At 45.3% G+C, this 27,871-nt stretch overlaps 1 protein-coding gene across 2 annotated transcripts in view; it reads left to right on the forward strand.

Annotated features, from left to right (window-relative positions):
- SFMBT2 (Scm like with four mbt domains 2) overlaps positions 1–27,871 on the forward strand; it is a 264,343-nt gene that overhangs the window by 16,295 nt on the left and 220,177 nt on the right. For both annotated transcript variants that reach the window (XM_075552409.1, XM_075552411.1), the window contains exon 2: positions 17,643–17,793. In XM_075552409.1, coding sequence (XP_075408524.1) covers positions 17,694–17,793 — 100 coding nt within the window. In that variant the 5' untranslated portion in view covers positions 17,643–17,693. The remainder of the gene's footprint in view (positions 1–17,642; positions 17,794–27,871) is intronic.

Genomic DNA, 27,871 nt, shown 5'->3' on the forward strand with positions numbered 1-27,871 from the left:
TTCGGCTGGCAAAACTTCAATTACTGCAAGACATCCTCAAGGAGAAGCCACATGGACCTACCCCAATGTAGCCAAGGGTGCTGGAGCAGCCACATGGAGACCCGAGCCAGTGCTGAGATGCTTACACGTTCACTGACTCGGCTTTCCTCTTGCAGTTGGCATCATTGTGTGTGTTTCGTGAAATGGAGGAGGAGATTGGTGTTGGACATATAGGCTGATGTTGGACTTGTGGGCTTAGGCAGCACTGGATTGGGATGCTTTCTTACTGTATACTTGCCCTTTATATAAAACTCTCTCTTATACCTGTGGATTTCTGTGGATTTGTTTCCCTGGTTTACGCAGACTAACACACCATGTTTTGAACAACTGGTTTCCCTCACGGTATCCTGCCATACAAGGTGTGTGATTGGAAGGTTAAAAGGTGACAGTAAGAACCATGAATTAGAAGACGCACTATGTTATTGTGGGAATAGTAAGTTGCTTCGAGCCCTGGCATTTTCTCCCTGACTGCCTATTATCCTCAACATATCTTATTTCCTACTATTGAGGTATGAATCTGATTGTAAAAAAAATTAGCATTTCTTATGCAAGGGCAGCAATTTGTGTCAGATTTCAATCTATTTTGAGTGAAAACCAATGAAGCCTGGTTGAAAAATGGCGAGTAAATTGCTGTCCTAATCAAGCTAAATCAAGCTCTGAGCATATGGTGGATGGCAAAATTCCATCAACCTTCTGCCCCAAACAATCAGTTCATCTCATTTGACGATGGAATGAGGCAGGGCCTGTCTCTTCTTAGAAAGGCTTGAGAGTTGGCTGAGAAGAGTGGGGAGGAGATATACTTAGGCAGCATTAGCAGAGTGATCTGGGTGACAAGATGAATATAAATAGAAGGAAGCTCACATTGGTAATAGCCCTTGGCACTGAGCACTGCTTTTCATCTTCCAAACCATCTACAACTCTGGCTCCTCCAAATGCCCTTGTGATCCAGGGCTGTTCTTGGCAGGTAGCCTCTCTGGCAAAATGGAAGCTGTGGTGTTCAGAGATTTCCAGTTTGGGTCAGAAATGGGGTGGGTGTACATCCTTCAGGATCTTCTGAGAGTTTTCCTTTTGCCTGAAGGATTTTGACATGTCTTAGGTTTCCTGTGCTCATTTGGAAATTGCTGGCGTGTGAAATCAGGCAGTTTCTCTTCCTGATTTAGGCACGGTGGATTTCCAGGGTGCGGCCAGAGCTCCTCCAGAATGTCATAAGTGTCCAGTTTTATTTTCTCTTGAGATTAAATTGTCTGAGTTATGTTGCAGGAAGAACGGATAACTGTGTTTCTCCTGGGTTAGAGTAGTAAGCCTGAGATTATGAGTTGTTAACTCCAAAACCCACTGCGTCGATCCAGTCGGTTAGGACTCAGAGTGACCTCCAAAGGCAATCATGGAACTGCTCCTTAGCGCCCCTGAGGCTGTAAATCTCTAGGGAAGCAGACTGCCCAGTGTCCCTCCCATGGAGTGGCTGGTGGGTATGTGTCTCATTGCTTAAACCACTGCATCACCAGGGACCCGTGAGTTGTTATTTCAAAAAACTCTCCATTGAGTCAGTGCCGACTCAACAACCCCATAGGACAGAGTAGAATTGCCCCCGTGAGTTTCCAAGACTGTAACTCTTTAGTGAAAACACAGTTTCTTGAGCCACTTTAAGCCAGATCAGTTTGAAAAGTCTGAGTTATCAGTAATTTTAAAAAGAAACGTACCATTTCTCTTATCACTACTTGGATGAGTCCTTCCTAAATAGTAAGCTCTTGGGATGCTGCTGTAATGAATGAACAAAGCAGTGATGTGTGACGCTAAGATAGCTTGCTTATTATGATATAAAGTTTTACTTTGTCACAGCAGTTTCGTTAATTCGACTCTCATCATATGCACTCATAAACACACAATGCTAGTTTAATGTTTTATTATGTTCAGTAAAACAAAATCACGATGTAAAAATGGTATGTTTAACTGGACTAAAGAGATCTTACTGACTTTCATAACTGGAAATCCAAAGAAGGAGTGCGACATATCTTTACTGCATTAGGTTTAGAGGGATATGTTGCTGCTAGAGCAGGCACATGTATGCCTCGTCTCAGGAGAGACTGGAGTGTGTGGTTGGGATGCTGGGTACGAAGCCAGTCACAGTAGGCAAGAGAGCCCCTGTCCTCTACAGGGATGTGGCAGCTTCTTTTCTGTGTAATTTGACAAGAGCAAGAGCAAAGACTTAAAGGTTCTACCATTTGGGTGTCCTATCACATAACGACCCAGCCAGGCCACCTATGTAGATAGTGAATTCCATAGTCAATAGTCTCTACTCATGCGCGTAGAGGTATCAATCAGCTTTACAATCCCCTGCTCTTAAACAACAGAGTAGTACCAGACTTCTGAGGAAAGCAGCCAACAAAAATTGACAAAGAGAAAAAAACAAACTTGTATGAAGAAGGAGCTAGACACACACACACACACACACACACACACACACACACACACAAATCCCTGGTGGTGCACTGGGTTAAGGCTTGAGACTCAAATTCACCATATTGTCTGCTCCCATGATGAAGCATTTTGGATCATTAGCCCAGAGCTGGATAATTTTACGGAAGTAGTTGAACTTCCAGGCTGCCCCGTCTTCCCCTGGCATCACAGTGATACCCCAAGGGCTACCACTCAGGGTTTAAAGATGACATCACTCTCATGAAGATGCCTATTGAGAGCAAGAAGACTGTCCTAGAAAAAGAGATAATTACTAGCCTCAGGCTGAGGGGGGAAGAGAGAGAGAGAGAGAGAGAGAGAGAGAGAGAGAGAGAGAGAGAGAGAGAGAGAGAGAGAGAATGAGAATGTCAGGGAATGGGATTGGGAATAAGAGTAGTAGTATTGTGAGCCAAGGAAGATAGGAAAAACTGAAACATTAATAAAACACTAATTTTTTGGCTCAAGCATAACATTTGTGAAGATAAGGCTGGACTGGGTGGTGTTTCTGTTGTATATAGGATGGCTGTGAGTCGTCGGAACCATTGCGACACCAGCACCAAACCACCACTATCACCACCTCCATCACCACCTCCACCATCACTAACACCACCTCCATCACCACCACTACCGCTACTGCCACCACCTTGACCACCACCACCACCTCCACCATCACCACTACCTCCACTCTCACCATCACCACCTCCACCATCACCACTACCACCATTACCACTACCACCATCACCTCCACCACCACCACCACTACTGCCACCACCATCATCACCACCACTACCTCCACCATCACTATCACCACCTCCACCACCTCCACCTCCACCACCCACACCACCACACACACCACCACCACCACCTCCACCATCACCACCTCCACCGTCACTATCACCACCTCCACCACCTCCACCTCCACCACCCACACCACCACACACACCACCACCTCCACCTCCACCACCACCTCTACCATCACCACCACCATCACCTCCACCACCACTACCACTACTGCCGCCACCTCGACCACCACCACCCCCTACCATCACAACTGCCTCCACTCTCACCACCACCACCACCACCTCTACCATCACCACCACCACCACCACCTCCACCATTACCACCACTACTACCACCACCTCCACCATCACCACTACCTCCACCACCACTACCACTACTGCCGCCACCTTGACCACCACCACCACCACCACCTCCACCACCACCTCCACCACCACCACCACCACCACCACCACCACCCACACCACCACACACACACCACCACCACCACCACCACCACCACCTCCACCACCACCTCCACCACCACCACCACCACCACCTCCACCATCACCACTACCTCTACTCTCACCATCACCACCACCACCTCCACCACCACTACCACTACTGCCGCCACCTTGACCACCACCACCACCCCACCATCACCACTGCCTCCACTCTCACCACCACCACCACCACCTCCACCCACCATCACTATCACCACCTCCTCGACCACCACTACTGCCACCACCTCGACCACTACCACCACCATTTCCACCTCTCCACCATCACTTGATAGTGATCACTACCATACCACAATCTGATTCCCTGGAGGACACCTACACCGTTGTTTGACTGTGCTAGAAATCCAAGAACACGGAATTCCTCAGGGAAGGGTTCGAACAGGGCGGGGAAATATTATTCTTCCTGGTCAGGGCCACTTGAATCTTTATAACATCATTTGCAGGCCATACAAAATTATCAACTTAATTAGACGGCTGTCTTTGGTCAGATATCTACTAAACTCCTCCCCTAATCTGCTGCTCGAGCTGCTTCCCTTTGGTACAGCGTGTGATGTTAACTGGTCCCGATGATTTCTCCAGGCTTCTGTGGACAGCGCTGAGTCGGCATGGGCTCGATGGCAGTGCGTTTGGTGTCTGGTCCGGCCAGCAGGCCACATGGTCCCCACTGCTGGGTCATGAAGAGAGAGAAACACCACCTGTAGAAGTGCCAAGATCTAGGAGGACGATATATTGAGAAACAATAGCTTCACATTTTGAGATTTGGGTTTAATGGACGTCTCTGATATGACTCCCCTCATATTTCTCTGTGAGCGAGCAGAGCTGCTTGTATGTTTTGCTTCCTTCAGGAGGTGGGTGGAGGCCACGGGGAACTCCTGCATGATATGAGGTGCCTCCACGTGGGAATGGCCAAAGGCTCGCCCTTCCCCTTGAAGGGTGTTATGTGCAAGTTGAAAGTGTTCATTCCACAAGCATCCTGCTGGCCAGGACATCGTATCAGGAACATAGCTAACTGCAAGGAAAACGGAGAAATGTTTATTTTGGTATGCTTCCTGCAGTTAAAGGAGAAGCTGGATATTGGGGGTCGGGGGAGGGGGTGGAGGGAGGGCAATGAACAGTCTTCAACATAGAGTAATTTTTATCTCTGTGCAAATGAACAGGTAGTCTGCTCACAGTAGAGTGTGTTATGCTGATAGAATCACGAGGCCGCATTCCCAAGCCCGGTAAAAATCACTGACACGGCTTTGTGAACCTACCTTGTCTGACCTCAAGTTTAATTATTACTCAACTACTGCTGATACATCAGTAGTCAAAGTTCTTGTTTTTGTGAGTTCTCTCATCAGTAGATGAACTGTTAGCTGCATGGAAACATCACCTTGTAGGAGTGAGATGCTGACCTATGACAAAGATAGGTTAAAAACCACCCAACGAGATAGGAGAAGATGTAGCCAGTGATTTGATGCCATTGATTGTTCGGGGCGGGAATCGCCTCAGACCTGTACCTCACAAACTCTTTGAGCATAAACGCCTCAGATATGGTAACAAGTTAAAAGTGAAACTCCAAAAAAAGTTGAACTTTGAGCATTTGACTGGGCAAGGACTTAAAAAAAAAAATCTGAGTTCTAGCCTAAAGAAAGGGAATTGGTATACCTGAGTAAGTAAAAACCAAGCAACTAAACAAAGGAGCATAATTCTCTATGTAAAAGAGAGCCGTATAGGGCATGTTGAGAAAATGAGTCGCAAGATATAACATGAAGAATTCTTAAAAAGTAACGGTAACACCGTGGGGAGGATGTGAACAGCGAGATCCCATGGACATTGTAAGTTGCGCCGGCAGGATAGCGGTTCTGAATATAGAGTAGAAAAAGGGGAAGGAAGAGTACTTGTGATGTGGAGGGTGTCATATTGAGTCAGACACCACCTTACACTGAACTGAGACATCAGCTGTGAGTAAAACAGTCTCAGGAGCATATTTATTCACCTCCATTTCGGCCCCTTGATCTCACTGCTAGGACTCTCTATTCAGAAAACATCAGCAATGTAACTAGGAGGTAGGACCCAGCACTGTTTTTAATGATGAAAAGGGGCAAAAAAGGCTTAGTGATAAACAGGGTGAATGAATTAAGCTTTATTCATTCAAGAATTACGCAACCATTTAAAGCGCCGTTTCAAAGAATTTTATTTCTTTGAATTAAAATGCAAGTTAAGTATGCTGAAAGAAACATGGATTAAAGTTCTGAATTCTGCATAAACTCTTAAAAATATCTATAGAGAAATTTTCCAGAGGAAATATTAGCATAAAAGTGATTATCCCCCAGGCTTAGACTTACAAGTGGTTTAAATTTTAAATCTGTACCTTTATCATTTAATTTCTCCCAGATTCCTACAAAGGGAGTGTGTGTCTTTTTTAGTAAGGACAAAAGGGGACAGAAATGAAAATGTAAATGTGACTCACTGCTGGGAGTGAAGGAGATTGCAGTCCTGTGGGTGGACAGACACCCAGTGGAGTGTCACTCTGCTCCAACAAAACCAAGCAGGCTTGGCAGATTTCACCCTGCCATCCGTTCAGGTGGCTTTCTCTCTTCCACCTGCGTGTTCTGTGTAAGGCGATTGCTTCTGTGGGCAGATGAGTGTTTTATTTTAAGGTAGCAGATTACCTTTCTGTAGTGTTTGGCTAGAGGCAAATGAATAGAAATTCAACCACTCGGGATCCCTAAAGGCTTTAGCAAAATGTTCCCTCACTTTCTCTTTTTAACTAAGTGTCATTACCTACCAACACCTGATTGATTTATCAATGCGTACATGGATGAACTTCTCTGTATAGAAGAATGTTGTGTCTGATGATGTTGTTGAGGTGCAGTGATTTTCTTGAGCTTGGGGTTAAGAGTGGGACTGTTAGTGACAGAGTAGGTGGTTCAAAGCCACCTCAGGAGACCAGGTGAGAAAACGGAAGTGTTCACAGCACGAGTCTCAGAAATATTGTTCTCCAAAATTATATTGATAGAAAAATGTAGCACATTGAGTAGAAACTTAAGAAGTGTGATAAAATTCATTTGTGTAATATTGCTGGGAAAACTGCGAAGTCTTTAAAGAGTTTGTTCACCCCAGAAAACTTATACTTTCACGGCATTCAAGATGATTCTGATTCATAGTGTCCCTATAGGACTGACTACAACTGCCCTGGTGAGTTTCCGAGACTATAACCCTTTATAGGAGTAGAAAGCCTAGTTTTTCCTCCCACAGAGCAGCCGGGTTTCAAACTTACTGACCTTGCAGTTAGCAGCCCAATCAATACGTAACCCACTATGCCACCAGGGCTCCAAGAAAGCTTGTTAGGATTTAAGTCCCAGCGGCATAGTGATTATGTGTGGCATAGGACTACTAATTGAAAGGTCAGTAGTTCGAAACCAACAGCCTCTCCGTGGGAGACAGATAGGCCTTTCTACTCCGGTAAACAGTGACAGTCTCGGAAACTCACGTGGGGCAGTTCTACCCTGTCCTGTGGGGTCTCTGCGAGTCGACCTTGCTCGATGACAGTGAATCAGGTTTGGTTGACTTTCTCTGTTCAGCTGCTTGACGTGGTTAAACTAAAACTTTCAAGGGAGCCAAGAATGGTGGATCACGTGGGATCCTACTCTAGAACTCTAATCACGTAAAGGCAGACTGACGCTCACCTGTGGCAATGGGTTAAGAGGTGCTATTGCTCTCCTAGCGATCGACTGTCCTTGAAATGCTATTCAGGGTCACTTTGAGTCGGAATTGACTCAGCGGCAGTGGGCTTGGTTTGGTTTGGTCCAGGCAGGTAGTCTGTAGCCCCACATAGAGTTTCCAGTGTGATTGAAGTTGTAATGAAGTTCCTCTCTTGCATCAGCCACGTTCCAAGTCTGCAGTCGCCTCATGTGGTCTGGGAACGACTGTATCATGCAGCACAGACATAAACATGTCGATGGTTGCAGAAAGTGCTCTCGAAGAGTGCTGGTCTAGAGACTGAAGATCGTTAATAGCAGCCAGACGAAACCCATTGCTGGCAAGTCCATTCTGACTCTTAGTGACCCAACAGGACAGACTGGAAGCCTGCCCCATGGGGTGGCCACAGCCGTGCATCTCTATGGAGGCAAGCTGCCACGGTTTTCTGGTGGGTTCCAGCCAGTACCTTCATCACTGCGCCACTGGGGCCACAAAAGTAGTTCGTCACCTCCTAATAATTAGTTTTAGAAGGTCACACAGTGAGTCGTCTTTCTTACCCGTTTCCTTCCTAACCTGGCTTTACGTACATAGCTCAATGTGAAAATGATATTCTCCGAAAAGATCCCAAATGATGGGAGGAGGGAGGTTGGAAGCAGCCGTAGGAGAGCAGACAGGATGAGTATTATTTTGAATTTCATACTGACAAATGGACGAACTGAAGCCTGAGTATGTACAGTTAACAGATAATATGAGGTTTGAAAAGGGCCATCGATGGCATCTTATCAAACTTTTAATTGATGGGCGAGGACACCCAAGCTCACTCACTAGATGTCTTCTGATTCCTTCCTTTCCAAGTTCAACTGCCAAGGCCACATTTTTAACAAGTTTCAGCACTTTTATTCTTTTCAACAGCTTTAAAGGCAAGAGGGGTCAATGATAGTGGATTTAACTTTTTACTAGGTCACAAACTACGGATTAAAAACAGCCCATTGTCCATGAAAACCCGTCTTCAGACCCTTCTTATATCTTAAAAAAAATATTGCTGATTTAATTAATGGGACTTGAAATGACATATATTATAAGAATCAAAAGCAAATCAGTTTGCTTTTTGAAAGTAGTCTTGTTTTGGGTTGTAATATACTTAGGAAAAAGGCTTGTTTTTTAAAGTCTTTTGTAGACGCCCTGGAACAATTGTCCTCTGTAAGACTAGGTTCTCCCTGTGAGCCCCTGTGGGGGGGGGGGAAACTAATTGAGATTTTCATAAAGTGACTTATTATCTTCACGGGTACACACGCGCACATGTTAAAATCGAATGATCCATTGCCATAGGCCCTGCACAGGCTCTGAGTCGCTGAGAGCTGCCCATGGAAAGAAAGTGAAGTCCTTATTCTAGCAATCCTGATGGCATGCTGGAGGAGATAGGGTTTTCTTAGCGTCTTGGAAACCCAACGAGGCAGATCTACTCTGTCTTATGGGGAGATTTCTTGATGAATGCGGTCTTTCCTCCCACCATGCTCTCTTGATTGCTCCTACAATGGAATTCCCTCTTGCCTTTCCCTTCTGCTGCCTCAGTGCAGGCCCCGCCTTGCACTTTCTGGTGTTAGCCTCTCTGTTTCCATTCTTACCTGTGTCTCTCTCTCTTCCAGGTATCTACCAAGGGGGACTTTTCTTTGGGTTTCTGAGACTAAATCTTTATGGAAGCAAATAGCCTCATCCTGCTTCTGTGGAGTGGCTAGTGGGCTTGAACTATTGATCTTGTGGTTAGCAGTTCAGTGTGTAGTCCACTACGCCACCAGGGTGCCTCTGATTTTATCTAGCCACCTACTAAATAATTGTAACCTCCCACGCCCACCCCCTGGCTCTCCTGAACCTTATTTCCTGCTCTTCCCCTTTCCCAGACACTCAATGCCTTTCTAGCACATTCTTTACTCTTCTTTTCATTGGTTCTCTCCATCCCCCTCAATTAAAATATAAAATCCCCTAGGACAAATGCTTTAATAAAAAAATTATCCTCAGATGTCTTCCAACAGGGAGGCTCAGTCAATATTTGTGAAGAAGTGCATTTGATACTGTTTGCTCACTTAACCCTGCCCTCCGCTCTTCGTGTGGAGGCACCCCATAATTTTCACACGGGCCTGCTATGCTTTTTTCTAAGGGGGCCTTCACCCTTGAGAGAGTTTTTGACCCTCTGAAGTCTCATACGTCTTTCTGCTGCCGGTTTCTTGTTGGCTCTACTGCACCCCTGCATATCCATCCCCCCCTGTAGTGTGTGTGGGCTGTATCTTGGGCTTCTGGACTGGAAACAGCTATTGGTCTGAGTGTGCCCTTGACCCCAGTACCCACTATGGTTTCTGGTATGTATGATAATGCTCCCACTCCAAATCAAATCTATTTCCGTTGTATCAATTCTGCCTCACACCAACCCTGTCCAGTGGTTCCGAGCCTGTAAATCTTTACAGAAGCCGACAGCTCCATCTTTCTCCTGCAGAACAGCTGGTGGGTTTGAACTGCTGGCCTTGCGATTTGCAATTTAAACCCAATGCCTAACCTGCACCGCCACCAGGACCCCTTAATACTAACACAACGAAATGATATATATGTGCACATTGCTGTTCAATGTTAATTTAAAACAATGCTCCAGAGTTTGCTAAGGAAATTATAGCTCAAGACAACCTTTCAGAAGGAATGAATTTGAAAAACAAACAGAAAAGCTACTGTGTTCACATTCTATTTTGTTGCGTACTCTGGAGCAGATGTCAAGGTGTAGGTCCCTAAACCCCTTGGTAATTTAGTATTATTTCTCTTTTATTTGTCCCTTGTCCATAACAAGTACTCAGTTATTTGAAGGTGATCATTTTAAATGTTTACAAATAGTAATTGCATTATAGTGTGTGTGTGTGTGTGAGAGCGAGAGAGCGAGAGCGAGAGAGAGAGAGAGAGAGAGAGAGATTCGCTGCCATCACATTGATTCCGAGTCACCAACCTTGTAGGACAGAATAGAGTAGATCCTTTGGGTTTTCTTGGCCTTAGATCTTGAGCGGGGTAAACAGACTCATCTTTCTTTTTTAGAGCAACTGGTGAGTCCGAACCACTGACCTTGTGGTTAATAGCTTAAAGCATGGCCCACTGTGCCACCCCAAAAGTAAACCCCTGTTAATGAGTCAATTCCAGCTCATAGGGACACTATAGAGCAGAGTGGAATCCACATTCATGGTGTGATTTCTGCCTCATTAGCAACCCTGGGTAGTGTTAGCCCCATGTTTCTCTTGCAGGGCAAGCAGTGGGTTTTAACGACTGACCGGTGGTTAGCAGCATTGGGCCACCAGGGGTCCTTTGTTGAACAGGCAAGAGGGACTCGGTGAGCCTGCAAAGGGGAACGATTCAATTTTAGAAAAGACATAAAAGATATACATGATCCGCTGAGACTGAAGGCTAGAAAGGAAGGTTGGGTCAAAGTGTAACCCCCTGAGGCCACTGAGTCAGCAAGCATCCAGGACAATCCTGGACAAAGTCTGGAATAAGAAACCTTGTTGAATATTCCCACCTTTATTCCTCAGGACCACCTGTTATCTTAAATGAGCAGTACTCACTATGTGCTACAAGCAGTCGTGACATCAGGGTGGACATCTAACCGATTATGACACAGACTTCTACTTGCCCTGCTAGTGTACATTCTCCCTAGTGTCATTACCAACAGAAGCCAAGTATTCTTGGCAGTGGCCATATGCCCAACTTGGAAGTCACGCCTTTTCCAGTTTCCCTTTGCAGAGATTGGTATAAAATGAAAGCAAAAGTCATTGTATAAGCCTTCTGGAAAGCTTTGTAAGGGAGTGGACTATTGTCAGCGGTTTAATCTGTTTCCATTCCCCTTCCTTATTTATCCCTTAGATATTTTATGTAGTGGCCCGAGCGGCAGCAGACCTCATGGACTATGAAGCAGCCCTGTTGATGGGACCACGAGTTAAATAGCAGAACAGAAGGGAGCCTGGGTCCTATGTAACTGCAGAACAGCCTTCCCAACCCGACATGCCTCCCCCCGAACTTTATTTACAGGGGAAACAATAACACTTGTATCATAGTTAAGTTAGCCAAAAGGGGGGAGAAGGAAATGAGTTCGTGTTTATGAAATAATCACGGTAGGTGTGGATAAAATGAAATAAAATTATGCACCACGCTAATACTCCCATGGTTTATATTTTGAGGTGCCGAATTTGTTGGCTTTTCTTACCAGCAAGTTAGAGTCCCAAAGATGTTTGGGAAGTCCATTTGCTTCAAGCCCACATTGCACTATATGCATAACCAGTAGGTGTATCTACACTGATGATTTATTTTCCCCCTGCCGGAATCCTCTGTCTCTTCTCATTAAATCACTGTCATTGCTTTTGCATTTATTACATGTGATGGGCGAGATACGCTCTGGAAACATCTAAGAAATGAACACACACACAGGCACAAAATAAACACATGCAGCCTACAGGGGAGGCCAAGAAAAAGCGCTGGCAGAGCTCTGAAATAGTCCAGCTAAGGCTTGTCCACCCTCTGGCCTGGAGGTTTGCCTTCAATGATGAAAGTGAACATTGAGGCCTTGGAAAGGTGGGAGAGGAGCCCTGGTGACGTAGTGGTCACGTGTCGGGCTGTTGATCGCCGGGTTAGAAGTACGAAACCATCAGTCGCTCTTTGGGGGTAAAGATGAGGCTTTCTATTGGTCCAAGCACTTGCATTCTCTGGGCAGTTCTGCCTTGTCCTCTAGACTCAACTTGATGGCAGTTGAGTTAAAGACAGAGGGGGCGTTTGTACTAGAATCCCTCCCAGTTTATGATTGCTGTTTGTATTCCCAGGGTGCACTTTACACAGCGATGTTGGACAGTGGTTGAATGCTCAGCGGCTCTCAGGAAAGATTTGGCTCGAACCCACCGTCCACTCTGCAGGAGGAAGGTGCGATAAGCTGTGTCTATAAAGATAATCACACAGTCGCGGCACAGAAGGCCGCTCCGACTCGGCGAGGAGAGGCCTGTCGCGCAGAGTGGAGCTGCTCCTTAAATGTTTCCCAGGCTGAAAATCATTCCAGGGCCAGAGGCTTCACCGTTCCTCCTGCAGGCTGCTGGTGCGTTTGAAGCACTGACCTTGACAGGAGCAGCCCAGCCCGCCCTTGGAAATCCTATGGAGCAGTTGTCCCCTGTTGGGTTGCAGAGGTGGACTTGAGGTCCGTGGGCTTGGTTTCCTTTTTGTCTTCGTGTTTCAAGTATGGTTGTTTCATAGCTAAGTTTCTTTGTAGTTTTGAGGCCACCGTAATAGTCTTTCAGGCAGGTGTTCTCTCTGCATGGCTTATCCCACTTCCTTCTCTTTTCTTTGGGTTCACTTGTTTGCTCCGAGGGCAGCTTGGTAGATAGCGGCTGTCATCTGCTCTATGGACAACAGACTGACGTGCCCTCTGGTCCTGCATCATTCGCACCGTCGCTGACACGTTCGCATCTCTCGCTGCCGTTTCTGCACCAGTCCGATTCACCGGGCCTCTCCCTCCCTCCGTATTTCACCAGACACGATGTCCTCCTCCAGCCGTTGATCCCTGCCGCTGATGGACACAGAGCAAGTGAGCCGGGCCAGGCTCAGCTGTGTTGCCCGAAGGTTTCATTGGTTCAATGTTGAAAGTAGATGGCCAAGGTTTCCTGTCTTGTCTAGCCAAGCTCTGCTGAACCAGAGTCGCCGAGGGTGACTCTGCCGGTGTTTGCACTAATGGTGGGACCACAGCTTCTTAGCAGCCTTCAACTGACTGATGGGTTGTGGCCAAGTGTCTTTCTTACTCCCCATCTTGATGCTGCATTTGCATCACCCCTCCAAGTTCAGGGTCTGGTAATTTCCCAATGGCTGACCCGGTGGTGAGCCGTGGAGAAGACAGAGTTTGTGGAGAGTCACTTCAGTTAGACAGAATGGGAAATTCCCATCAGGCCAGGCACTCACTGGTGGCTTTTCCCAGGGTTTCTGCCTTCTTCCTCTTTCCATGCTCATCTCTTCTTGTTTCTCCGGGAGTCGATGACTGTTCATGTCTCTACGTTCTCACCGGAGTTCTTGGTGACCGAGTACGTACACTATCACACTTCCTTTGCTGCAGTGGCAATCGAGATAAATTGGTGGGGACGCTGTGAAAGTGAGGTGTGGGTGGTGAACCAGTGAGTTCCCTTGGCAGGTGTTCCACCGCTCTCCCAGGCAGCTGTGTGTGACCTCTGGGGGGAAATCTTCAGAGGCACGGCTGCCCAAACCAGGTGTAGGTACGCATGCTCCTTCATGACGCTTTGGGTACTGGCATTTGGTGTTCGATAATGTTTAATCTTGTCCTTGTGTTGTGAATGGATGCATTTCTGTGGAAAAGGCGATCCCGGGTCTTGTGGGTAGCATTTGCTATGAATTGACTCGACTCAATGGCAAGAGTATGGTTTGGGTTTTGAGCGTCTTAATCGAAATCATGTAGGAGTGCTTCCAGAAGAGGTCATCTGCCACATCTGCCCGCGCATGGATTTTGGTAGCACACCGATGCCATGGGGTAAAATTAACCAGCCTCAGGGTTGAAATGCTGATTGTCAGCGTTGGCCAAGTCAGGTCATCTTAAGCCTCTTTATCCACTCGACAGATTCCTTGAATAGGTGCTGTTTTCAACGAAGTATTCACAAACTAACCTCACCAAAGGATTCAATGGAGATAACATTTCTTCTTTGAATTATTAAAAATAAATAAGTCCCCGATAAATAAGTGGCCATCTGGCTGAGAAGTAACAAATCCACATGGAAGAAGCACACCAGCCTGTGTGATCATGAGGTGTCGATGGGATCAGGTATCAGGCATCAAAGACCCAGAACAAAAAAATCATACCCAATGTGAATGAGGGGGAGTGAGGAGTGGAGACCCAACCCAATCTGTAGACAATTGGACACCCCTTTACAGAAGGGTCACAAGGATCAGATGAGCCAGTTGGTGCAGTATAGCATGGACGAAGCATAAAACATTCCTCTACTTCTTTAATGTTTTCACCCACTATCATGACCTTACAAATCTGGCTAGACCAGAGGATGTACACGGGTACAGATAAGAGCTGGAAACACAGGGAAGCCAGGGCAGATAAACCCCTCAAGAACAATAACGAGAGTAGCGATACTAAGAAGGTATTAGGAAAGTGGGGGGGAAATGGGGGAACTGATCACAATAATCTACATATATCCCCCTCCCAGGGTGCTGGACAACAGAAAAGTGGGTAAAGGGAGACATCGGTCAGTGTAAGACATGAAAAAATAATAATACGTTTTATAAATGATCAGGGGTTCATGAGGGAGGGGGAAAATGAGCTGATACTAAGGGGTAAGTAGAAAGAAAATGTTTTGAAATTGATGATGGCAACATATGTACAAATGTGCTTGACACAATGGATGTATGCATGGATTGTGATACAAGCTGTATGAGCCCCGCCCCCAATAAAATGATTAACAAACACGTCCCTTAGTAATTAGTGTCACATGTGAACTATACATGCGTATACATATATATGGAAACCAGTCAATGTTATGTTGCATGTAAAAGTGAGCTCCCAAAAGTTTGTACAAAAACAAAAAGACCATGGGACTTTTTAACAAAATTTTTTGAAGCCTCTTCCTATATATTAATGGCAATGAAAAAAAGCCCGTCTTTTCCCTTTAGATTCAAGTAATTCCTTTAGATGCCTTAGTTTCTGATCCCATCTTACATTCCCAGACCGAAGAGGGCTGAGCGATTAAAGACTGTTCAGCCCTGCTTTGTGCAACAGTGCGTGTGCACACGTGCTTGCCGTAGGCCAGCCTCCCACGCTGGACTTTCCCCATCCTGCCTGTGTCGTTTAAGGTGCACACAAAGCACATTGAACCCAGTGCCTGAGTTGGGACCATACAGCTTTCACATCTGGGGGGCAGCAGCATCGATCCCAACTTTTGTTCCAGAGCTCACACGCCTGTCTTAGTTTTTAATTTTAATTTGTTATTGTTGCAAATAAACACAGCAAAAGGTACACGAGTTGAGCGATGTCTATATGTGTCCTTTAGTCTATAGGTGTCTTCCAAGTGTGTCAGCCTTCTCATCCTCCCAGCTCACGCCATCTGTATTGTAGCATGCACCAGCACTTCATTTCTGAGACGTCGTGGGTTGTCAGGATGTACCACATTGTCTTTACCCAGTAGTCTGATGATGGCCCTTTAAGTTGTTTCCCCCTGTTGGCTGTTGGGAGGAGCGCTGCGATGAACCCCAAACCCACTGCTTTCCAGTTGATTCTGATTCCCAGTGACCTGGTACACGTTTTTCTGAAACATTAAATCTGTATAGAAGCAAATACCGTATATACTCGTGTACAAGCTGAGTTTCTCAGCACGTGTTTAACGAAGTTTTTGCAGTTTTGAGCAAATACCGTATATACTCGTGTACAAACCGAATTTTTCCAGCACATTTTTAATGCAGTGTTAGGTGGTAAAGTTAGGTGCCTCGGCTGTTACTTGGGTTGGCTTGTATTTGAGTATATACGGTAGCCACATCTTTCTCTTGTGGAACAGCTGGTGAGTTTGAACCATAGACTTTGAGGTCAGCAGGCCTATGACTAGCCCACAGCACCACCAGGGTGAAATGACCATCGATGTGCAGGTCTCTGAGTCTTGGGTTTCCAGTTGTTGGGGTATCTTCTGGGGAGTGGAATTGCTAGGTCATAGGTCTTCCTATCTGTAGATTTCGGAGGCCCTGCCACCCGTTTTCCATTTTGTGTTCCCAGCAGCAATGGGGAAGGATTGCAGTTAGCCACATCCTTGCTTTCGTTTGTTACTTATTTTTCTTAGTCATCCTATTGGGGCCTTTTAACGTTTTTTTGCGTCAGATAATATAATAAGCCCACGTGCTGAGTGAGTATTTGCCTTTATCTTTTATCCTTTCAACACATCTCTTGTAGTTGCTCACAGTTGTCCTGTATATTTGATGTTCATTGTATTTGTCTGTGTACCTACTTAGGTTTGGAGTGGCGGGATGATCAGATTGATGTTTAATGAGCTAGTTCAGGGATCTTCTCCGTTTCTATTCTAAAAGAGGTAGCTTCTTCCTTTTTATTCTGATTGAAAAATAGCTTTATCTCCTCCCCACAGCGCTTACCATGGCGTTTTATAAATAACAGGCAGTAATAAATAGGCACTGGATTAAATTACGTTGTTGTGCGCCTGGTGCATTTCTAGTAGTTTCTTGGCTACTTCTGGCAGCAGTAGTTGTCAGCGTTCTCCCAACCATTACAAACATGATCTTTTCTGCACCATCAATTTTGACAAAAGCTCGAGATATTATTCAAGAAAGTAAATCCAGTAGTCTTAATGGTGTGTGTGCGTGTGTGTGTGCGTGTGTGTGTGTGGTGTGTGTTTTTAGAAGCGTGTATCTGGGCACCCAAGTGTTCTGTTGATAGGCATAGCCGCACTGTTTTTTGCTTCACCCTTTCTTTGGCCGTTTTGCTAACCTAACGAGTCATCTGTGCAAACTAACAGAGAACGTGGAAAATCATGTTCGCTACATGGCGGCTCTTACTCCTCGCCGCTGTGAGTGGCCACTGCGTGGCAATGACTGCTCAGGAGTCGCTCACGGGCCCTGGCATGAGTGCATTGGGCTCGGGGGTTCTCTGAGTCCTGGCTACTGTAAATTTACCATTTGCAATTCTAGGAGAAGTCTTTCACCCTTTTAAATCTGTAAAATGCACACGATGTGCAGATGTTGGTACTTGTAACTGTTTTCAGGGGTGGGGAGGGGGGTAGGAAATAACAGGTAACATGCCAGAATGTCTTTCTGAGGAGCAGGGCACTTTGTGTTAGTGCTTGGGGATATTGTTGTTGGTAAGGGTTTGCTCCTTTGCGGCACTGAGCATGAGGAGGAAGCCTTTTGCATAGCCTTGCCTGCTGTTAGTGGACTTGGACTTGAGAGAAAATGTGTCCCATTTAGAGGACAGTTTTGTTGTCGGTGTTGTGTGAGCTTTACCTTTTAATTCCTTTTTTCCCCTGGTTTTTGCGACGATAAACATTATGTCACACTGGAAATAGGATGATGGTGTGTCTGCAACGCTGGTAGGTTTGCCTGATTTTTGGATCTCTTGGAAACTGCAGTGTAATTAACGTGCCCTGTTTCCCCTTCCTTTAGGTCGTTCCTATGCAGGATGAATTGAGAGGAACAGCTGCTAACTAATTAGGAATGGAGAGCAGTTTGCCAGTTTCCAACATGCAAGACCCTTCCTCTGCACCCTTGGAAAAACCTCACCACTCAGCCAATGGTAATGGAGATCTGGATTCAGGTAGGACTGCGTTCTCCAGCTCCGCCCGGCTTCCTGATGTATCGACTAATACCTTCTTGAAAATGCTCTGGGAACCACGGAGCATCATTTTGATGCTTACATACCGCCTGCGCCCAGAATTTGCGGTCACATTTATAGCACATAACAGCTTGAAAGTTACGCAAGGTTTGGTTCAAAATTGCTACTTCCTCTAGTAGTGGGAGCAGGCTAGGATGTACTGAGATGATGGATGGCTTGAGAATCTCAATGGCTTATCACAGCACACACGCCCAGCTAGATCAAAGGTGTGCTCAGTTCTACAGAGCAATCTGCATTACCGTGCTGCCATCTCTGCTCCGGAGGTCCAGGGCTTTCCAGGCAGGGACAAAGCAGTGCCGCTGGGTAGGGGACTAACAATTCAGTGCTCTAGCTCAGTTCTAGATGCCCCTTCCGCCCATAGGGAGGTAAGGAGTGTAATTCTCATCCATGAGCCCGGGAGGAGAGAACAGAGCCTGGAACCTCAGATGCCACTCTGCCCCCAAGTCCCTCTCACGAATCCGGAGCCCGTCTTTCATGCAGAGTACATGCGAGTAAAGAAGTTTAGATTGTGTGTGTGCATTTGCGGTGGTAAAGGGTTTCTTTTGTCCTGCAGGAAATAAAAAAAGAAGCCTCTGATTGAATTTCATTTTTAACGAATGTATTTATAAGTGGATCGATTTCTAAATATTACACGAAGGTTTATTTTAAAAGGATTTGAGGAAAAAATTATTTATATAGTGGAAAATTCAATAAGGACTTAACTGGATTATAAATATTTCAGGTATGGCAAAGTCATGTTAAAAATAAAGTAAGCCTAACTAAGTTGGGGATTTGACTGTTCTTCCAATGAGACGGGTTAGCAGGACTGGTTGTCTCGCCCTTGTCTCAAAGAATTTAGGAAGTTTGTCTTCTCATTTGAGTGAGACCAGTCAGTGGTAAAGTTACAGATGGCTTGAGATTACTGGTTTTATTATATTACGTTTCTTTTTTTTAAAACTATTTATTGGGGCTCATACAATTCTTATCACAGTTCATACATATACATACATCAATTGTATAAAGCACATCTGTACAGTCTTTGCCCTAATCATTTTTTTCTCCCCTTTTATATTACGTTTCTTAAGTTTTATCTGGAGCCATTTCTTACCTGGAAACCCTGAAAGGAGTGATTGCCTAGTGTGTTGAAAGGTGTTCGGATGTCTTTCCTATCCAGCTCAGAGTGCACAGAAAGTAGGAAAGAGCAGACAAGTACTTCTAACAGTATAGATGAGCCAGGGCCGCTTCCCTTTGGACATGGGAGTATGTGTGTACCTTTCTGACAGTGCTTAGTGCCTTGGTTGAATGGTTTAACCTAGTCATTCTATTGTTATTTAACTATAAACAAAACCCCAACCAACCAAACCCACTGCCATCAAGTGGATTCTGGTTCACTGTGACCTTACCGGGCAGATAGAACTGCCCCTTTGAATTTCAAGGCTGGGAATCTCTTGGGGAGCCGACAGCCTCATCTTCCTCCAAGTGGCTGGTGGGTTTGAACTGCTGACCTTGTGCTTAGCAGTTCGTCGCATAAACCACTACACTACTAGGGCTCCCTTTAACTCCAGATAAGCCTTTTACAAAACGTGTGTCTCAGGCTTGTTTGAATGAAGCTGCGTTTCCACGTTTGGAGTCTGAACTTCCATTGTATTTTTGTCGCCGATTGCCCCCACAAATCTGCCACCGCCTTCTGCATCCTTTCCAGTGTTGTGGTTTCTAAAATTGTTTATTTAAAAGTCAGCCACTTACTGGCTTTCAATTTTCTTGCAGTTGCTATATATCTCTCAAGCTTAAGTAGCTTCTGAGACTCATTAATGATAATCTGCCATTAATGTCAGGAAAATAATTGTACGGACTTTTCCTCGAAAATGATACAATCTCTTGCGTGGGGAAATCTTAGGGCTTGGTTCATTATATCATTGGCTGGGATATGCCATGATGAAAGCCCATAAGATGTTTATGAGTGCTTTGCTCTGTGTAGGGACAGCCTAAATCATGGGATGATGTTACGTTCTTTAAGACGATGTCTAAGTACCTCTGACTTAGCTTAACATCTTTTTAAAAGAGATTTGCCCTGGGCTTACTGTTCATTGTTTTTCTTTCCGCTATTGTAAATCTTTCCTACTTTCCTTGGGGCTGCCTGATGTGCCTGATGTGCTTGGCTGGGAGTGGACTTTTAGAAGGACTACCAAATTACTGTTTATTTCAATCCATAGCTTAAGGTAAGGTCCTGCATCATCCTTGACGCATTGTTGCAACCATTGGGTCAATCCGTTTCCTTGATAGTCTTTTTTGCTGCTCTCTACCAAGCCCGATTCCCTCTTCTAGGGCCCGGTCTCTCCCAATAACGGGTCTGTAGCACTTGAGACAGAATCTGGCCCTCCTCACTTCTAAGGAGCATTTTGGCTGTACTTCTTCCAAGACAGATTCTCTTGTTCTTTTGGCAGCCCACTGTACTTCAGTATTCTTGTTCAACAGCCTGATTCAAACGCACAAATTATTTGTTCTCCCTTTTTCTCCCTCCAGCTTTCACATGGATATGAGGTGATTGAAAAGACCCTGGCTTAGGTCATGCCCCCTCTTAGTTCTCCCAGCGACACCCTTGCACTTCACATCCCCTCACATGGCGTTGTCTTCTGAATCAAGCTTGAGTCTCTGGCAGCTTTCTATCGATGTACTACTGCAACCATTGTTGAATTATCTTTAGCAAAATTTTACTTCCATGTGCCATTGATAAGATTGCTTGATAATTTCTGCATTCTGTTGGGTCACCTTTCTTTGGAATGGGCACAGATAGGGATCTCTTCCCAGTCGGTTGGCCAGGTAGCTATTTTCCAAATTCCTTGATATAGACGAGTAAATACGTCTAGAGCTTCTTCAGCTTGCTGAGACATTTCAGTTGGTATTCCATCAGTTCCTGGAGCCTCGCCTTTCACTCATACCTTTACTGCAACCTCTCCTTCTTCCTTGAGTATCATTGGTTGCTTGTAGTCTAATTCCTGAAATGGTTTAATGTCAACTAGTTCTTTGTGGTACAGTGACCGTGTAATCCTTCCACTTTCTTTTGATGCTTTCTGCATTTGGCCCATAGAATCCTTCAATATGGCAACTTGAGGCATGACTTTTTTATTCTGTTTTTTCAACTTGACATATGCTGACTTTTGGGCTTTCTAACTCCTGGTCTGTGCACATTTCATTAGCGTACTCTGTCTTATTGAGCTGCCGTTTGACATTTTCTGGTCGGCTCTTTGAGTTCATTATCCCATTTGCTTTAGCTGCTGTTCATTTAAGAGCAAGTTTCAGGGTTTCTTTTGAAAGTCACTTTGATTTTTTTCTTTCTTGTCTTTTTAACAACCTTTTTCATTTTTTTATGTTTGATGCTTTTGATGTCATCCCAGAGTTTATCAGGTCATCTGTCATTAGCGTTTGGTGAGTCATATCTGTTCTTGAGATGTTCTTGTATTTCAAGATAGGTAGGATAGCCTCACAATCCTATGTCAGATTTCATGATTTGTTTTGATTTCATTTAGCTTCAACCTGAACTCACATATGAGCAAGTGATGGTCTGTTACACAGTGGGTTGCCTTGTGGCTGCTAATATTGCTCTCCTCTACCACCTCCTCCTGAAAATGCAATCAGTTTGCTTCTTGTGTATTCCACCCAATATGGCTGATATGTACACTTTGTTGTTTCAAAGGTGTTTGCAATGAAGTTATAACTCTTGAAAAATTTGATCATGTGATCTCCAGCTTAATTTCTATCATTGAGGCCTTGTTTTCTAACCTCTGCCCCTTCCTTTCTGTATCCAACTTCCAAATTCCTGTCCCCAGTAATTGTCGGTGTGTGTGGGATTTCTTCATCACTACCTTTAGTGGTTGCTGCATAAATCTGAAAAACAGTTGTATCAGCAAGATTTCCCCAAAGGTATACAGTTACTATCCTCTCACAACATTTACTTTAAGATAGATCTTGAAAAAAAAAAAGATAGACCTTGAAATGGTCTTTCCCTCCACTTCTTAACCAGTTATTGGTACATAAACCACACATCACACAATTCAATAGTTTAATCATATCAAGAAGAGGTGTGTGGTGATTACCACAATTTTAGAACATTTTCTTCTTCCTTGTACTCATTGTTGACCATGAGTGGGACGCCAGTCCTCCTGAGTTGTCCCTCTGGCATGCCATATGATGGTCTGGTTCAGAATAGCTGATACCAGCCCTTTTCAGCCCACTAGTACCTCGGGTACTGGTCTAGGGCCTGCAGTTCATTTTTGGCCATTTGGTTTTCCTAGACTCAGACTTTGCAGCCTTTCCTGCTCATGTTGGGTCGGGCCCCATCAGTGAATGGAAGCTCTATACTCCATTCACACCCGTATCGGTTCTACTTCCAGGAGCAGCTTGTCCTCACTTGTCTTTGGAGTGCCTTCCGATCTGAGCAGCCCATCCTTCACTGACAGCGTTTCGCTGTTGTTCATAAGGTTTTCAGCGGCTCATCCTTCAAAAGTGCACAGCCTCGTCCTTCTTGGTAGACTCCTTTAAGGAAGAATTAGACCTACAGTACGGTCAAAAACTTCGTGGAGAACCGAGGCTGGCTTTATTTATAGATGACCGTCTAATAGCCTTTACCCCATTAGTAATTTAAGTACAACTCTTTAAGTGGTTCACTGTGATTTTGTTGTAAGGTAATTGACACTGAGAGGAGCCCTGTCACAAATGATGACGAGCTTGGCTGAGGATAGAAAGTTTGGCAGTTCCTTCGGAGCAAGACGGGGCAGTCTGCTCTCATAAAGATCACCCCCAGGGAAGCCCTGTGGGATCCTCCTGTGCTGTCACCAGGAGCTGATGGTGACTCGGTGGCACCCAGCAACAGTAGTAACAGTTCACTTTGAACCTGTTATTATATAAAGTAATTTCACTTGTGGGATCCACGGGGGCTGTTTGGTTCTGGGGCCAACTGCAACATATTGAAAGCCGTGTAGTATTCTAGTGCTGAGGGTTTTTTTCCCCCTGGGAGAGTTTTCAGATGAGCTTCCCGTGTCATACGTACAAACTGAACCATACTTAACTGCTACCATTGAGCCAGTTCTGACGCCTAGTGACCCTAAAGGACAGAGAAGCGCTGCCCTGTGGGTGTCTGAGATGGACTCTTTACAGGCTTTCAAACTTGCCCTTGTAGCTCAATGTGTAACTGCTGTGCCACCAGGGCGCCTCCTTCAGAGTTTTTTACCTGGTCCTAAATTGGCTTGCATATGAGGAACAAACAGGTATTATCCGTGGTTCTAATTCTGCATCAGGCAGGCTTTTGCATGCACTTCATCTCTCCCCAGCCCCAAGGCAACAACAGCCACTGTAATTCTACCCATTTTCTGGATGAGAAACCTGCCCACATAGTAAGGTGTAGTCACTTGACGAATGTCTTGGCACCAAGATTTAATCTCGAGACATCCTGGATGTGCAGCATAAACTCTGAGAACACTGGGCTGGGCTGCCCCCTTCTGTGGAAGGAGAACTCACCAGGACATCCATCGGACTCAAGTGTTAGGACACACATGTGCCTGCGGCAATCCACATTCATGTTTCACAGACCTGTTAGCACACAGGTACAGCTCAGGCTCATTTGCTCTCCCATCACTTCTTGTCCCCCAGTGTGTTTCCGGCCACATGACCGCATTTCCCTATCAATTAGTCTCCCCAGTGACTAATTGCTCTTTGGCAGTTTTTTTGCTCCCAAAGAATGGAAAATCTTACTGGCCTCTCCAAACACCACCACCAAAAAGGAAGATAGAAAGAACAAAAACAAGCCCCCCCCCCAAAAAAAAAAAACCACCCCTAAACAAAAAAAAAACAAAAACCCAACCACCGCAGACTGTTAGGGACTGGGTGTATTTTTCTTGAATTGTTTTGTTCCCTCCACCCCACCCCTGGCTACTCTGATTCCTTCATAAAGATGAGCCCTCTGAAATGAAAACTTTGGCTTGAAACAATGGACAGCGACTCTCCTGAGCAGCTTTTTTACTCTCCCTTTTCCCAGGAAAGCTTGAATAAGAGTTGGGATCAATAACTGACACCCAAGTCCAGTAAATGAAATAGGCACAACACAGAATTACTCGTCTTCCCCTGAGCACTCCGTACGTGACTGGAATGAGCATGGGGCGATGAGGGAGCCTAGGAACAGAGGCCTCTCCAGCCGGCGAGATTGACAGCCTTATCACAGGGAGCACAAAGAAGGAAAAACCGGACCCAAATTTGATTTCTGGAGTTCTCGGCTTCTCCAATTGCGTGATAAAAGCAAGCAAAACAATATGCTGGCATAGTGATAAATAGATTTCTCGACATTATTTTTACAGGCCTGCTAAATGTAATTTCCTGATGAAGTCTATAGATAAAGTGCTATTGCAAATTTAGGCCGGGCAAGCTTCCGAGGAAAAGGGATTATACTGAAATATGGGCTGGATTTTTTAAAAAGTTGTTGTTATTTATTTTTTTAGTTGTTGTTGTTGGGTGTGTGTTTATGACTTTGCCAATCAGAGTACCGCAGGCCCTTTTATTTAGGAAGAAAAGGAGTCATTGCTCTTGAAAAAATCAGATCCTTTATTCTCCAGGCTGGGAACCAAGTCAGGGTGCTCCTATGATTTTCCATGTTTTCCACCTCTCTTTGCAATCACTGTTGCCTCCCTCAGCTAAGCGATTTTTGCCCTCCCTTCCCCAGTCCCTCCATCCCTCCATGGCTAGTAAAAACATGTGATCATGTGAGTTGCTGGGATAGCCATGAAAACAAAACAAAAAGTAACGGATTCACTGCCATCAAGTCAGTTCTGACTCATAGCATCCCTCCAGGGCAGGGTCGAATTGCCCCGGTGAGTGTCCCGAGACTGGACCGCTTTACAGGCGTTGAAAGCCTTCTCTCTCTCCAGGAGCAGCTGGTGGTTCTGAACTACTGACCTTGTGGTTAGCAGCCCAATGTTTATATGGAGACGCCACTGCCTAATCCTTTCCTGGTCAATTCTTCCCGTCAGTCAGACTGAAAGTTTTTCTCTTGGGGCGGGGGGGAACAGTCCCACACTTGTGCAGGCAGTTGCAGGATGTGCAGTTGGCCCCACCTCCTGTTGAGTTGTCTGTACTGCTGTTTCTGTTTGACACGCGGACAAATGAACCCCTTCCTACAGCCTTGTGTTAGCATGGATTGACCAACAGTAGTTGAAATAACCAAGGTTTGTTTTCTTATTTCTCTTTTCACATTCATGAAAATACCAAGCACATAAAGAAGATGACCAGTCAGGCTTCGCTCATCCTGAATCTACCAGTTCATAATTTGTTAACTGGATAATAAATGGTCCCGGGTTTCAGCATTCAGTCTTGCAAAATGAGCCTTGTGTCTAATTGTAGAATCGTCTGAACAAGATTCCTATAGACATACTGTGTTAGTCTGGGAAGACTAGAGAAACAAATCCACAGAAACTCATGTATATAAGAGAGAGGTTTATATTACAGGTGAGTGTACATTAAGAAAGCACCCCAGTCCAGTCTAAGTCCCTAACTCCAACATTAGTCCTTATGTCCAACACTGATCTACAAAGTTCTCCTCAAATTCACAAAACACACCCAATAAGGCCGAATGCAAGAGGAAAGTTGAATCAGTGAGCATGCAGGTATCTCAGTGCTGGCAGGGGTCTCCACACAGCTGCTCCAGCACCCGTGTCTGCATCAGGGTAGGTCCATGTGACTTCTCCTCAGGGATGTCTGGCAGGAAGTGAGCCTTGCCAGCTGAGGCAGAGAACTAGCTAAAGCAACCACACACTGGTCTGACCATCAGCGAACAAGAGACTGGAGAACCAGAAAGGCGAGGCTCACCGAGCCATAGCTCCCCGCCCTTCAATTAATTCCACATGTGTTTATCGGCCAGGTTGGCACAATCAACCTTAACCATCCCACTTACCTTGGCGATATTGCTGCTTTGGTTCTAGACCACCTCAATAAAGCTAAGAGTGCAATATGCAGGTCACATGGATGCTTTGGTTTACCAGTTCCTATAAAAGTCATGTTTCTATTATACTATAGTCCTTTAAGCGTGCGATAGTATGAAAAAAGTTTGACATATTATGAGAATTCCTAAAATGCGGCCCAGAGGCAACAAATGAGCACCGTTGTTGGAAAAACCTCACCAGTGGGTGGGGTCGGGGCGCGGTCCCACAAACACTTCATTTTTCCAAAGCAGAAAAATCCCCCCAAACCAAAAAATGCAAAGATCTATAAAGGCTTAAAGGCGAAACACAATAAAATGACGTGTGCCTGCTCTTGAACTTTTTAGTACGCCATTCTCTTTCTATTTATTATGAAATAGTCTGGTCACATCAATAGCTTTTCTGTTCTCTAGAGCTGGGCTGACATTAATGAACACGCCTGGGTTTTTTTTTTAAACGGTGGGAGTTTCTTAGTAGCTTTTCATTTCCTGTTTTCAGTGCATCACTGGGGACTGCCTCCTAGTAGTTCATTTACAGAGGAGAAGAATTGTCAGTTTCCTTGATAAAACATTTATGGCTTTAAGAGGTTTATGAATCAGCTGTAAATATTTGCTCTGGGTTTATGAAACGTCTACTCATAAACATTTTGCGTGTTTATGTATTGCTCATTGAAATGTCTTTTGAGAACCAGCTGCATAGGGCACATCCAACTGAGGAAATGTTATGCATGTTACAGACTTTAAAAGGCCCTATTGTGAGTAGCCTTAAATTTTGTATATGGTTTTACTGTTGGAACTGCACAGTTAAAGCTGCTAGTCAAAGCACTGTTTTAAAAAGGAAAAAAAAGTCAAGTTTTTATTTTTTCACCAATCCTGTTGGAGGTACTTGTAAACGTGTTTCCTTTAGACCATCAGAGAGCAACCTTGCATTCTCATCTGCTACTCTCACTGATGCCCACTTGAGAGACTGGATGGTTCCCTGACCACACGCTGGCGTGCCAAAAGCATCTTACAGCTCATTTGGTTGGGAAAAGGGAGCCTTAGTGGTTACTCATTGGACTGCTAGCCAGAAGGTCGGCAGTTCGAATCCACCAGCCTATCCAAGTGGGAAAGATGAGGCTGTCTTCCCTTTTACAGATTTATAGCCTTGGACACACCACGGAGCTGTTTACTTTGTCTTGTAGGGTCCCTGTGAGTCAGAATGTACATGAAAGCTGTGTTTTTTGGAAATGAGTTTGGAATGACTTAACAATGAAGGGAAACAATATTTTTGTGAAAATGCTCATAGCTAGGTGAAAGTTCTGTCAGGAATAAAGAGCTGCAAGACAAGGTCTCAGCATTGAGGTTCTTATTTTAGCCTTGTCTGGCCCTCCCACTGCTGTGCAGTGAGAAGAGGTTCATCAAGGCCTACTCCAGAGTACTGGCCAAGGTTGATAATGTCCTGACTGCTCAGTCTGTATTTCCACGAGTCCACTGTGAAGGAACTCAGCAGGATGGAATGGTCAGACCCCACCCCTTGTTCCCTTGGGGGCTATTATTTTCAGTTTCCAACAAGTGGGTTCTGACATAGAGTAACCTTTGCCTAACGGAAGGAAACCCTGCCAGGCCCGTCCTCACCATGGTTCCTGTGCTTCAGTCACTGTAGCAGCTACAGAGTCAATCCATGCGCTTTGCTGTTTGGGGAGGCTCTCCAGGGAGCAGAGCTGCTGGGGCCCCTCAGAGATGTTTGCCAGCATTGAGTTTACTTGACTTGTCGTCTTCTTGTTGTTGCCTGCTGTTGAGTTGGCCCCTGACTCATGGGCCCCCCATGCGCTGCAGATGAAAACTCTTCCATCCGGCTTCCTTCCAGAAAGCCTTCATCTGGCCTTTCTTCTTTGGAGCTGCTGGATGGGTTTGACCTGCCAGCCTTTCCAGAGCCCCGATCGCCAACTCCCCGTGCCACCCAGGTTCCCCATTCATCACGTCTTGTCCCTCTCTGCCATCGAGTCGATGCCGACTCACAGCGACCCTGCAGGACAGGGTAGGACTGCCCTGGGAGCTTCCGAGACTGACTGTTCACAG

This window comes from Tenrec ecaudatus, chromosome 6 (assembly GCF_050624435.1).
Source record: "Tenrec ecaudatus isolate mTenEca1 chromosome 6, mTenEca1.hap1, whole genome shotgun sequence".
In the NCBI taxonomy this organism is placed as follows: Eukaryota; Metazoa; Chordata; class Mammalia; order Afrosoricida; family Tenrecidae; genus Tenrec; species Tenrec ecaudatus.